Source organism: Engraulis encrasicolus, chromosome 3, assembly GCF_034702125.1.
Source record: "Engraulis encrasicolus isolate BLACKSEA-1 chromosome 3, IST_EnEncr_1.0, whole genome shotgun sequence".
NCBI lineage: Eukaryota > Metazoa > Chordata > Actinopteri > Clupeiformes > Engraulidae > Engraulis > Engraulis encrasicolus.
Genome location: NC_085859.1, coordinates 14,815,770 through 14,829,488, shown reverse-complemented (window position 1 = coordinate 14,829,488; position 13,719 = coordinate 14,815,770). Strand labels below are relative to the sequence as shown.

Genomic DNA, 13,719 nt, shown 5'->3' with positions numbered 1-13,719 from the left:
AGTATACGTTTACGTGTACTAGTACAACTTCCTCGCACTGCTAGCTGTGACAGCTATTGCTTATTGAGTAACAGCTGTTGTAGGCTATAGGCTGGCAGGGCCCTAAATTAATACCAGCCAACCGGCCAAATGCTTGTGAAATGTTTGTTTGTCTAGTAGGAAAGACCAACCTACTAGCCACTTAGCCATTAGTGAGAATGTGTTTGGTGAGTAAGATTAACATCTACTAGCCATTTTGGTAAGGTAAGTTAGGGTAAGGTAAGGTAAGGTAACTTTATTGACATGATACCCGTTTGCAGGTAAAAGAACAAAAAAAGTAGAAGCTCACAAGTTTTACAACAACACCACACAGTACAGTGACAGTGACACAAGGCAACAGACAGGAGACTGAACAAAACAGTCCAGAAAAAAGTTAAGAGCCTTAAATGGAACGGGACAATATAAGTGGCTCCTACTTCATGTGCACATGAATGTAGCATAGGCAACCTGCAGTATCTCCTATGTCTGTGCAACAACGAACTGTCCTTTACGTGGGGAAAAGCATGTTTGTGTTTGTGCTGTTGCTGCAGTTTTTAAGTCAATCAGGGCCCCAGGCCCCAGTGCAGAGGGCACATTCATTGGCCACATCATGGACGAAGCCTACCTGTCTGTGCTCCTCCATCCCAATCACCGCCACAGAAATTGAGTTTAAGTGACACTAACTCGGAAACAAACATGTCTGGTGTGTATATCACGTCACAGCCCAGTTCCTAGAACGGCCATTTGCATTGACTTGTAACCCCTGTAACTCGCACACACACACAGTCAATGATGATATAATAACCTCAGGCATTTTAATAACGTATTCATGCAGCTCCTAAAAAGACGCTCTTTGACTTAAAAATAGCCATCATCAGGGGAGCCAACCAGCGGGAAACAAAAGGGTCACTTGTCCAAGGCCCGGGCAAAGAGGGGCCCCAGAATTGGGTCCTCACAATTGTTTGTGTTGGGTTTGGCGTCCTTTCAGATGATTTTGGCTGCAGACCCGGCCGAAAGCTGTCCTTAGTAAAGACGCTCTGTGAAATCTTGATAAAAAATAGTCATCATCATGCCGTAGACATGGTTTTGCCATTAATCCCACAAGGGTTGTATGGTGGGAACATCAGAAATGGGAAGTGGTTTGAATGCGGTGAATAATTCAGCAGGAAATCTTCGATCTCCAGGAGAAAGGAACGGGTAATATTATCCATTTGTGTCTCACAACGGCATCTGGATTAAGGATGCGGTGGAAAGCGGGCTATTACAATGTAGGTAGTCCTATTCATTCAGTAGAGATGATCTAATGATCACACACAGACAAAGAGAGAGAGAGAGAGAGAGAGAGAGAGAGAGAGAGAGAGAGATTGGGATATTATAGGGTAGCTAGGACTGTTCATTCTGTAGAGATGATCTAACAATCAGAGAGAGAGAGAGAGAGAGAGAGAGAGAGAGAGAGATGAAGGGAGATGAATAGAGAGAGAGAGCGAGAGAGACCACTTCATCATGTGGTTTCTTTCCCATGTCTGACTGGTGTTAATGGACTCAGCCATGCATGTAGAAGAGACCATTTATAATTTATACAACACTTCATACAATGCTGAATGCAAGATAAAGCGCTCCAGCGCATTTCAGGCAAAAAAACAATAAAGAAATGTGAATGTCAAAATCCACACCGCTCTCTCCAGTCAGTCCCCACTCCTTTCAGCAAGCATGTGACCTTTTCCATCTACTCTAAAGGGAGTTTTTCCTCACCCCTGATGCCACCAGGGGCCGCACCTGAGCGCCCAATCTCTGTGTGACTATCTATGACTTATGATAGGCCCAGCCACTATGGACCTTACACATCTAAGAATCCTGGTCCTAACCTACGTTGACCTTATGACTCTACATTCTCTGTCTATCTCTTCTTCCTCTGCCTTCCTGCTTTTTCTGCCTCTCCTCTATACCTCTCCTTTTAAATCTATCTCTAACAATGTTTTTTCCCATTTGTTAAGCACTTTGAGTTACATGCCTTGTATGACACAGTGCTATACAAATACAATTATTATTATTATTATTATTACTCCCCCCGACAGTTTCAGTCACTCACTGGGCCGCTGACAGAGTTGGCTGGGCCCAGGACAAAGCCATCTGAAAGGGCCCCCTCAGCCACTCCATACAATATTTTTATTTTCATGTATTTGTTATTTTACCTTTATTTAACCAGGGAAATAAAATCACATTGAGAATAAAATTCTCTTTGAGCCCTGTGAGCCCTGGCCAAGACGGCAGCACACATTACATTTACATTTACTGGCAGGACACAGACAAAACAGGGGTGAATTTCTCGAAACCAAAGCTGCTTACTACATTAGCTACTTCGTTGCTTTCAATGCATTTTCCCATTGGCAACTACCGAAGTAGCTAACAGGCTAACAACTTCCCTTTTGAGAAACTCACCCCAGAAAAGATTAATATGGATGAAGTAGTGAGTAATGTACGTAGTGAGACACAATTTCAGGCCCCCACTCTGTCCCTGGGCCTGGGACAACTGACCCCTCTGCCCCCTCGCTTGTCGTCGGCTTCCCTGCTCAGTCTTGACAGTAAACAGGGAAGTGGGGACAGGGGGGTGCACAAAGGGGTCACTTGTCCTGGAACCTGGGAGAGAGGGGGGGGGGGCAGAATTGGATCCTCGTTATATTACATTGTATATATTAGGTTTGGGGCCCTTTCAGATGTCTTTGTCCTGGGCCCGGCCAAAGCTGTCAACAGCTCCTGACAGTAAATCTGACAGCCGTGGTGTCTGGCAAGAGCTTCTCGTCTGAGAAAGTGCTGCTGGCACAAGAAGCCAACGCTTTACTCATCAGAGTTCAATTGCGCGTCTAATGTTTTCCGCTAGCATAATGAGTTTTTCTGAACAGTGCACACACACACACACACACACACACACACACACACACACACACACACACACACACACACACACACACACACACACACACACACACACACACACACACACACACACACACACACACACACACACCATACACACACACACACCACCAGTGTGCAGACTAATTTCTGAGGGGCTTCTGGAAAACTGGCTGACAGATACCAGTGCAGTCCAATGGGGATCAAAGTAATCAGATCAAGAAGAAAAGGATGAAAAAAGTACACTTTTGAACAGCAACGAACAGACAATCTTCTTTCTACTACTACCACAACAATTACCCACAACAAATGTGCTTCATTTCAGGTTGGTTATACGGTAGTCCAGAACCTTTATGGAATTTCCCCTATCAATTCACTTGCCACCACCGTTTTCTTTTCCTTTTTCTTTGCAAAATTTGCTATCGCATCACAATGCACACTGTTCCGCCACTGGAAAGCTGTAATCGTTAAAAAGAATGGTAACACATTCTCTGTTCTGCATTAAGAACGTCTCTGGTAACACTTTATTTTAGGGATACATCTATTAGCACTAATACATACAATGTGCCTGTATAAGTAACTTGTAAGGCATGTACAAAGCAAAATCAAACATTTGTTAGGCATGTATTCGCAAATGTCTTGTTCATGCACAATAAGGGATTTATTACCAATTTAACCTTAGTAAGGACCTAGTAGGCCTTAGCGTTTGCTTAGTACATGCCTTAGAAGTTACTTATGCAAGCATTAACATTGTATGTATTAGTGCTTATAGATGTGTCCCTAAAATAAAGTGTTACCAAAATAATTTGTAAAAGGGAAGTCTCTTGCGCTCTAACCTTCTTGGTGCTTCCAGTCCAGGACGGTAGACAATGGAAAGCAAACTGGTCCACTTCAGAAAGACTAGGCCAGGGATGACTGGTGCACTCAGATACTTTTCTGTGTCGACGTGCACTTCATCGAAAGGTCAGTCATTATTTTTGCACCACAATAAAATAACTGAAAAGTATCTGAGTGCTCCAATCATCCCTGGCCTAGTCTTTTTTAAGTGGACCAGTTTACTTTCCAATTTAAAATTTAAAAAGACTTGACTAGTACTACACTACTTGCCTGATTTTCATAGACTTCAGATCACGTACCACGATTCTGGTCTGACCAGGACTAGTGTTTCCAAATGGCCTGGTTAACCCGCCTCCCTCAGCTTGCTACTGGTTGAGGGCTGTGCCGAAGTTTAAACAAACAAACAAACATTTCTTAGTCCCAATAGAACCTCTCTGCTTAAACCAAGTCACTGCCTTGAACACGCCTCTACCCAGGACGGTTGGAAATGCTCAGTTGATTGGTGCCTTAATGCATGCCGTTCCACCATGCCGTTCCGTCACTGAAAAACCATTCCTACCATAGTACACCACTATGACAGTATATACAGGGACTTTGGTAATCCATTACAACTTGGTCATTGCCATTCTGGTAGCAGCTGATTTACAACATGGTCTGTGTGTGTCTTGCAGGGTTAAAAGAATTACCACCAGTTCTCCCTGGTGAACAGCTGATTTACCATGTGAAGATTGAGTTACCATGGGGACGGAGGGAAGGGCCAATGGGGGCACCTCAGCTTGTCATTTATGAGGACAAGGTAAACAAACAAATGGCACGTGAAGCGAGAAGTTCACCTAGAGCTTTCTGCCGAGCACAAAGTCCTGCATTGGTTTAGTCTTTCAACAAACACTAAATTGTGATAGTGGGATATCACAGTTTTCTTGAGTTATTGAGAAATACTGTAACTTCTCAATAACCTGTCTGTAAACAAACCCTGAATTAGGATAGTGGGGATGTTCACATTTTCTCAAGTTGATTTTCGGTGATGACAGAGCTTGGCATGCGTTCAGTAAAACTGAAACATTAAACATTTCATCAGGAAAGGGAAGAACACACTGTTCTCCTCCCTCAGTCAGGGGTGACCAACCGTGAGGTGAGAGCGGTATGTCCTCACTCTAATCCAATCCACTTTAACACAGGAAGGGAGGTGTGCTTGTTGGCCATGAACCTATGACAGTTGTTCCCAAACTTTTTCGGGACTCACTAATTCGACGCCCTTTCGGTACTTACGCCTTATGTCATACGACCCTAAACCTAACCCTAACCTTAACCCTAAACCTAAACCTAAACCTAACCTTAACCCTAACCTTAACCTTAACCCTAACCCTAACCCTAACCCTAACCTTAACCCTAACCCTAAATTGCTTGTTTGAAATGTTTGATTACCATGTGACGGTACCGAAATGGCGTCAAACTAGTGGGTCCAAACTTTTACAGCGGGGACCACCTTATGGGCTTCAAAATCAAAATCAGGCCAGGCATTTTCAGCCAAGACCGGTCCAGCAGGCATTGACAGAGACAATGAACACTGTGTGATTTTAGTCATCTATTACAGACTATATTGACCACAACAGCCAAAATGAATATTAAAATATGACTCGGAGAGGTCGGTTGTAAGTAACAGCATGAAGACATTGAGGAGAGGACCAGGCCAAAATCGTTAAAAGTCCGCCGGGCAAATACGTCCTGTAGTATGCCCTGTGGCTAATCCAGCAATGGCCCCACTCCAATCCACTCCCAACACAGGAAGGGAGGCGTGTGCTTGTTCGACATGAACCTACAGCATCCTAATGGCTCGTCAGGAAACCACCACCCCATGCTGTCAGACCAAATACAAATCTGCTGCTCTTGCCAGGGTTGCCAGATGAGACTGGTGATTTCCAGCCCAAAAAAGGCTCAAAACCCGCCTGGAAGCACTAAATTCCACCCATTTTCAACAAAATTCTATTGATTTCTACAGCCATAACTCTGCAGAAAAACCCACCCAAATGCCCCTTTAACCTATTTTTACCCGCAGACGGCCACAATAAGCAGCCTAATTGGGAGGGAAATTGCCCAATCTGGCAACACTTGCTCTTTCTATGAACACTACCCTTTCTGACCAGACCACCCGGATCATCAGCATCTGGGTGGATAGTTTCTATGTCAAATGAGGGGATGTAACACATGCTGGATTGAACGGGTATGAGTGCTGTGTGTGCGTGCGTGCATGTGTGTGTGTGTGTGTGTGTGTGTGTGTGTGTGTGTGTCTGTGTGTGTCTGTCTGTCTGTGTATGTGTGTGTGTGCGCAAGCGCGTTCCCATTGCTGCACAAATTTGAGGGGTGTGGGGAGGGGTGTAGGGAGAGGCAAATCCGCTGCTTATGTCACTGGCTAAACCACTACAAGGCAATTCATTAGGTTTTCACACACCGATGACCACATGCGCTCCACCACACTGACCTTGACACACACACACACACACACACACACACACACACACACACACAAACTGGTGTCCTGGGATTCCCTCAGTAAGGAACACGTGTAGGCAAATGCAAACAAGCAATGCAGAGCTGAGTGTCTGTATACGTGTGTGTGTGTGTGTGCGTGTGTGTGTGTGTGTGTGCGTGCGCGCGCGTGTGTGTGCGAGTTTGTGTGTGTGTGGGTGCATGCGTGTGTGCGTGTGTGTTATCACAGTCCAATGGGCAATTATCACTAAGCTCCGTCTGTCATTAAAATGTCTCCCGTGTCAGCCTTTGCATCCAAGGCACATTCATAAGTGGTTTACGATTACAGGCCAAACACACCTACTCCAATTAAATCACCTACACTTAGTAGTTTAATCGTAGGCAACTGGAGTTGGTTTTGGAGCTGCTCTCCTTTCTTTGAGAGACCTTTTCAGATTCAATGCTGAGGTGCATTTCTCAAAACCAAAGTTGCTTACTACATTAGCTACTTTGTTGTTTTCAATGCATTTTCCCCATTGCCAACTACCGAAGTTGCTAACAGGTTAACAACTTCTCCTTTGAGAAATGCACCCCTGCTGCGGGAATCTGAATTTATTTTTCTCGAGTGCTGCAAGAAAACATCTGCCCTTATAGGCTCAAACCCGAGGCTCAAACCCACCAACTCCTAGCCCCCATGTTTGGGCATGGGAGGTACAGCACAAAACACTGCTGAGCTAAATGACCAGTCTGATAGCTCAGCTCTGCCGATACTGTATGAAGCTTCGGGACGTAGGGTTTACTAACATTCCACGCCACACTCTGCTAAGCTGGCCTCCGTTTTACGCTTACAAATGCAGACCCCTTTCCCACAGTATCCACTTCACCTCACCCCTGTGTCATATATCCTTTTAAACTGTCATTTTACAATGACATGTAGCAGAGGAGGTATCCAATATAGGCTACGCAAAAACCACAACGCCTTTCTATAAATCCAGCACAGAATTGGCAATAATAAATAGATACAACAACTTGGCGATGTTTCTGGTTGGCCGGCCTCAGTTGTTGTTGACATACGGATGCATGCTGTCTAGCCCACTATAAACGTCACCAACACCTCACAATAATACAGTGCCAACCTGACAGCGGAGGATGTAATAGGAGAAAAACCCTCTGAGTCGACAACTCTGTCCAAGGTTATCACACTGCGAAACCTGCTGACCACCCGACACTGTCGTCACGTCTCAATGTCGCCACCAAAACACAACAGAAGTGAGCATCTGTGATGTGCTGTACACCTTGCATGGATGGATTACGGCACAGGCCCTGAAGGCCATACCCCCGTACTGTCACTATCATGCCGCATTAATATTGTAACTTAAAAAACTGTAATTTCACATTGTCTTAGGGGCAGTGGAAGACAAAGTAAAAGTAAAAGTACTTTTATGGTGTAATTACAACAGTAGCACATGACATTGCATAGCTGTTACATGGTTTACTCCATTTTACCTACCTATTGAGATAGACTGTGTTATTACTGAAAAACAATAAAAACTTAACAACTACCCACCACAAACTCAACCCAACCTGTGCAGAATCAGCTTATCATAAGACAAGTACATTGGTCTACTTTTTACTCAGATAAGTTACCTGTGTTGGAAAGAAACTGTGTTTCTTTTTTTAACTTTAACTTTAACTTTGTCCACCACTGCTTAGGGCAGTGTTTCCCAACCAGGGGTACGTGTACCACTAGGGGTACTCGAGCATATCTCAAGGGATACGCTGAAAAATGTAATAATAACAAATATATTGAGTGTAGTCACATTGGGAAAGAGGAACAGAGCCTGAATGAGGGCAAGGGGGTACTCATCATATGAAAAAGTTGCTAAGGGGGTACGCAGGACAAAAAAGGTTGGTAAGCACTGGCTTAGGGGACAAACCCCAAACATATAAGGTCAAAAAAGGGGTCTCTAACATCTGGCCTAAAACTGCATCCTTTTGTAAACTGGCAACACCCATGGAGGGGGGCCTTTCTTGCCGTCTGGCCCAGGGGCCCATGGAGTCATAATCTGTCCCTGACCAACAATTTTGCTGTCAAGTCAACACTAATGAGAGTAGGATCAACACTATGAGTGTTAAGTTGAACTCTGTAAGTGTTGATTAACACTGATAATTGACTCCCTCTGTGTGTGTGTGTGTGTATGTGTGTGTGTGCGTGTGTGCGTGCGTGCGGGTGCTGTGTGTGCGTGTGTGCGTGAGTGTGTGTGTGCGTGCGGGTGCTGTAGCCACTGACACTGTACACAGCATGCATTGAGCAGTGGAGAGTTCACCAGAGACCTGCTGCTCAGAAACTCACAATATACAGTTTTTATCAAGAAAAGCATTGGCTACATGTTTTAGAGACAGGAAATAGCAGACATGGAAGCCACAGAAGCAACAAGGTGCAAACCATGATGTTAACAATCTCCACACTGCACTAAAGGAGACCGCGAGTGTGGATGTTTTGTCAAAGATTAGTCGCAACACTTCATTTCACTGATTCTTTTCAGTGTATCAACATGTAATATTATGTACTTACTACACTGTACATACCGAACTCAAATCCTAAGGCACAAGGGAAGCACATAATGTTACGTACATGTTGTTACATAGCTTGTAACAATGTTGTACCTCCTTAATGTAACAGCACAGGAAAATAAAGTAACCAGTTTTGTGATCAAAGTTTTTGAAACAAGAACACAACCAAACGGCTTTGGCAGTGGCTTGAAGTTTAAAACTCAAGTTTACAAACAAACAAACAAGCAAACAAACAAAACAAAAATCTCTTACTTACTCCATTGGTTTAATAAGCTATTCATATGCATCCTGAAGAAGCAGGCTGCCTGAACAAAACGCTCAGACAACGTTGGCAAGCGCCTATGGCTCAACACAGCAGCTGTGAGGGACAACACAAACAAACAAACAAAACAAACAAACAAAGACAAGCGTGCAACAATGAGAAGAAGCAATGGACTATACAGTACATAAACAACAACATAACAGCAAAATATGGGGCACACAGCAACACACTGCAATGAACACACACAGGGCTGCATCTGGATAAAAGTAATGCCAGTAAATAAACGCCATGCTTTGAAAGAGCTGGGGAAGCTTGTGACAGACAGAGAGCCTGCATGAGGTATCTGGTCAAAGTCTGACATTACACAGTACTGGCTTACGTCAAGTCTGTAAAAGAATAACCTATCAATAATAAACCAACCTTTTCACGTGCACTATGCACTAACCTATCTTTTCTACTTTGAAGGGAAAACAGCATTTATCAACAGCAACAAAGAGCATGTATGTATGGAAAGGCTGATGTTTTTTCCAGAAAAGTAGAAGTGTTGAAGCGGCTGCACGGCTGTCTGTCTCCATCACCTCGTAAAAGTCAGAAGAATGCCAGTGAGAGTGGATAAAAGTTCGATATACTCACAGTCCCAAGTTCCAGATTCCACGTAAATAAGAGCAAAACAAAACGAAGAACTTCTGTGTGGAAAGTCACGTCACTGAAGATGCATTTTACAGAATAACCGATGACGTTGAGTGCCACTGCTTCAGTGTTTAACAAACGCCTTTTCGGCTCCAAGTGCTGCCTCGGTCTCTCTGTCGGTCTACGGCGCACTTGCTCGCACTGCTCTTGGAACAGCGGGGTGTGACAAAATATTCTTGATGAAACGCATGTTTGATGAGTTGCCCTGGGAACCCAGGCATGAGCGTTTCAGACCCACCCAATCCAGACAGAGAGGAGATGTGTTCAGGAAGGAAGAGGTGGACTATGGACAAGTTTGTAGATAGTTTTGACAAAATAGTAAAATATGATGCATGTGACCAGATTTGATCAAATTCAGTGTTGAACTGTAATAGACCAAACATTACATGTGCGTGGATAGGCGTTTGACTCACTTGCGCAAAGGCGCAGTCTCCACTCTGTTTTGAGTTAAACACAATAAATGGAATCTGCAGAGCGCGTCCATTGAAGATGCAAAGAAAAAAATAGGCCTACTACCCACCAGTGTGTGTGCGTTGCCAGTGTGTCAGCCATCTGTTAACGGAACTAATATAAATTGTAAGATTAATGCGTGCGTAAAGTAGGTACACAGAGGAAGGGTAGCAATCACCTGACTTGACCTTCATAAAACTAACAGCTAGCAGCTGCAGCAGCAGAAATAACTAACTAATAGCCAAATAGTAGGCTACAAAAGGTATTGTATATATGTAGTGCATACTGCAATGATGTAGGCCTACATTTCCGGGACTTTGTCTAGAATTCAAATGCTCGCAATGGCATGGCACCTTGAGCGTATAGGCTAAATTCCGCCACCTGCTGTTGACAACATGCAATAGTCATATTCACTCTAGGCCTATAATAAAAGCAAATGTGATATGAATTGATGGTAAACGTTTTAATAATACTCTTCAGCAGTACAAAACACAGCCAAAATATCCAAAGGCACATAGGCGAACACTTCCGCAGAGTTTCGTGTTCTCAGTGAATTAACCCATAGAAAATCGTATATTGCAGAAATCAGAAAGGCACACAATTGCGTACAACACATAACAAAAAGTATAAAAAGCACAATACAAATAAACATAAATTGCACTTAAATAGAAAACGTATAGGCCTATTATTAAATATAGGCCTACATGTGTTTGGAATTCCCTGCCGTCAACTTCCATAAAACATACAAAACACATCTTTGGTTAACTCCCAGTGTCGTCTTGCGAGGTTAGGCCTGTATAATAATTTAATAACATAGGCCTACGCATATCAGCATGCATCATGTTCTTTCTCAAAATCTGACCAAGTTCTCAGCAGCTCGGCAGGGGGGAAGTCTGTGACTATGATAAGTTTGGCGAAAGCGCACCTGTCATAGGGCAAGTGGCGCACTTCAAAAAGATTTCTCAACCAAAACATACTTCTGCCATACACCGGCCTGACACCAACTTTTTTGAGACACAATCCCACATAAACGTCCTCCATTGGAATCGGACGCACATATCTTGATGGAGCCAAGGATATTTTTGCGGCGAGGTCTGTTGTGAACACGTATCCAGCCCCTGAAAGATAAGGGGGAAATGTGGAATCCGGGTACACCTCTTCTGACAGATACCATTTGCTCTTTGCATTCCTTCGAGGCGCGCCATCATTGATGACCGACCCGGTGATGAAATTGGCTTTTGGTGGAAAAGGCAAAAAGTTAATCAGGTAATAGATGTTGAGAAAGATATCTGCGTCAATCTTCATAACATAAGAGGCACTCCGACAATAATTGGCAATCCAGCTCATCATCATCATGGTCTTCACCGTCAGGTTGTGGTAGCTGTCCAAAAAATCCATGAGAATGATATCGCCATGCAAAAGGTTTTCTCGTGTGAGGCCATCGTTGACCTTGTCGTTTTGTTCGCCTTCCAAGACTCCGATGAAAAATAGTTTGATTATCTTCTTATTTGGGACCACATCCCGTTTTCCCCATGTCCCCCTAACAGCGTTCCTCGACTCGCTATCGCCAGGCGCCACTGGGACCAGCAAAACGAGGTCCGGATTCTGTTCACACGCTGCAGGTTGATTCAAAATGAACCTGTAAGTTGAAGGAGATATCACTTTGAACAGGTCAGCGGTAATTGGCGTTTGCTTGTCGTTGTTCTTCGAGTCAAAGTATCCCGTCTTCAAAAAGGCATTCACCAGAAAAGTTATAAATCCGACGAGAAGTAGATATTTTGCTAAACTGTGAACTCTCATTGTAGGCTAATAAGTTAAAGATGGAAGGTGTGGCAGAGAGAGAATATGAATGTACTTGTAAAAACACCACCCGGAAAAGGAGACAGGTCTTCGCGCACAGACCAACCACCCAAGCCACTCCCAACCGCAGGGGATAGCCAAACATCCCGGGTTGAGGAGACAAGATTGTCCGTTGTATTTAATAATATGAATCGTAAAAAAACTGAATAAGATGGAAGGAAGTGTCCTTTTTGTAAACACTGATAGCGGCCACCACAGTCCATTCTGATTCTTCTCGGGGCACGCGCCACATCAACTGCCTCCATATATAGTAAGATCTATTGACATTTTGACCGTGGGGGAGTCGGATTCCTGTAAATTAAAGGGCACATTGTTCAGGAGACTATGCAGGCAAATGTTATGGCATAAGTGGAGGCTTTTAACAGTGATTGGCTGGCTGGCTATTTATAATAGCCTATGTCAACAAGTAGAGCATGTTTATATAGGGAAGGATGTGTGGCAACCTTTGGTCAGGGGTGGCACAGTTTGCCTTATCTTAAAAGGGTCATAAGAAATGAAATCATTGGCTAGTTAACCATCTCCTGGCTATTGATGATAGTGTGGTACTAAACTCTATACTGTGTAATATTTTTAGTGGTTGCTTTACAGAATTCATGCTGCCATTCAAAAACGTTACCTTTGGCAATACACAGCCCAGTTTCAATGAGCCGCATGGTTGCAATACTCTGACCACCATCCTGCACAGTGCAGCTTTAATATCCTGTGACATGTCGGTCTAATCTGTTCATACATGCAATCAGGACATTAACATTCATGTTTTGCCAGACCTTCAGTGCTAGACCTTATACAAAATCCCAGGAGCATGTTTTAAACAAAATTTGTTTTATTGTATTTGGGGTTACAAAGAAACACCTGTTGTTCACCCAGAATTTAAAAAAAGAAGACAAACAAACAAACAAATTCCAATACCAAACAAGAAACTTAATTTATACAGGTATTCCGTAGGATCAGTGGTTTAGTGTCAGTCTACTGGCGCAGTAGGGAATGAAACCATGGGGAGGCTGTGGAGTTGACAATATAGACCAGGGATGGGCAACTGGAGGCCCGCGGGCCACACGCGGACCGCCTCCTCACTCAATGCGGCCGTAGATAAAACAGTAGGTTGTAATCATACTGTTGGCCAATAGAGGGTTGAGTACAGAGTATTCTATTACTTCCAAACAATGCAGTCAGTGAGCAACCAACTGCACCTCCAACTCTGCGAATTGGAGTCAGATCCGTGGTCATGTGGCCCTCCTCATCATAAAAGTTGCCCATCCCTGATATAGACAATTTGTAAATCAGCTAAATCTTCATACAGTGCTTCACACAAATGCACAATATTGACTTAAATGAGAAAAAAAAGAGAAATGTCGTTTCAAGAAGTGCATTTTTTGTGATATTTGCCACAATATTACTCTCTGACTTGTCTCTTAAAAACTTCCTTGTTGATATCTTTCAAATTCAGTCATTATTATTATATATTGAACAATAGGTCCTGCCTCGAGCTATTAAAAACAAAACGCAACAAACAAAAACAAAAAAATTCTAATCGTCTTTTGTCCCTCTATACTATCCTAACTTCAAAATGTGGTCGGGTAGGGTGTGAAACGGTAACCCAAATGCATATTTTACACAGAATGTTCATTGCACAGTGCCTGCACAGCCTA

At 43.5% G+C, this 13,719-nt stretch overlaps 2 protein-coding genes across 3 annotated transcripts in view; both read right to left on the bottom strand.

The window, feature by feature from the left end:
- zgc:162952 (PKc_LIMK_like_unk domain-containing protein) overlaps positions 1-10,285 on the bottom strand; it is a 52,779-nt gene extending 42,494 nt beyond the window's left edge. Inside the window, exons 1-2 of one of the 2 annotated variants that reach the window (XM_063194824.1) lie at positions 9,704-10,284; positions 9,065-9,166 (exon numbers count right to left, since the gene is read on the bottom strand). In XM_063194824.1, coding sequence (XP_063050894.1) covers positions 9,065-9,095 — 31 coding nt within the window. In that variant the 5' untranslated portion in view covers positions 9,096-9,166; positions 9,704-10,284. Of the gene's footprint in view, positions 1-9,064; positions 9,167-9,703 lie in introns of both variants that reach the window. The other variant, XM_063194825.1, reaches the window with a different exon arrangement.
- Positions 10,286-10,660: 375 nt separating this feature from the next.
- Positions 10,661-12,255, bottom strand: b3galt8 (beta-1,3-galactosyltransferase 8). Its single transcript, XM_063194826.1, has one exon. The coding sequence runs from the start codon at positions 12,008-12,010 to the stop codon at positions 11,039-11,041; it is 972 nt and encodes a 323-aa protein (XP_063050896.1). The 5' UTR covers positions 12,011-12,255; the 3' UTR covers positions 10,661-11,038.
- Between the last annotated feature and the right edge of the window lie 1,464 nt (positions 12,256-13,719).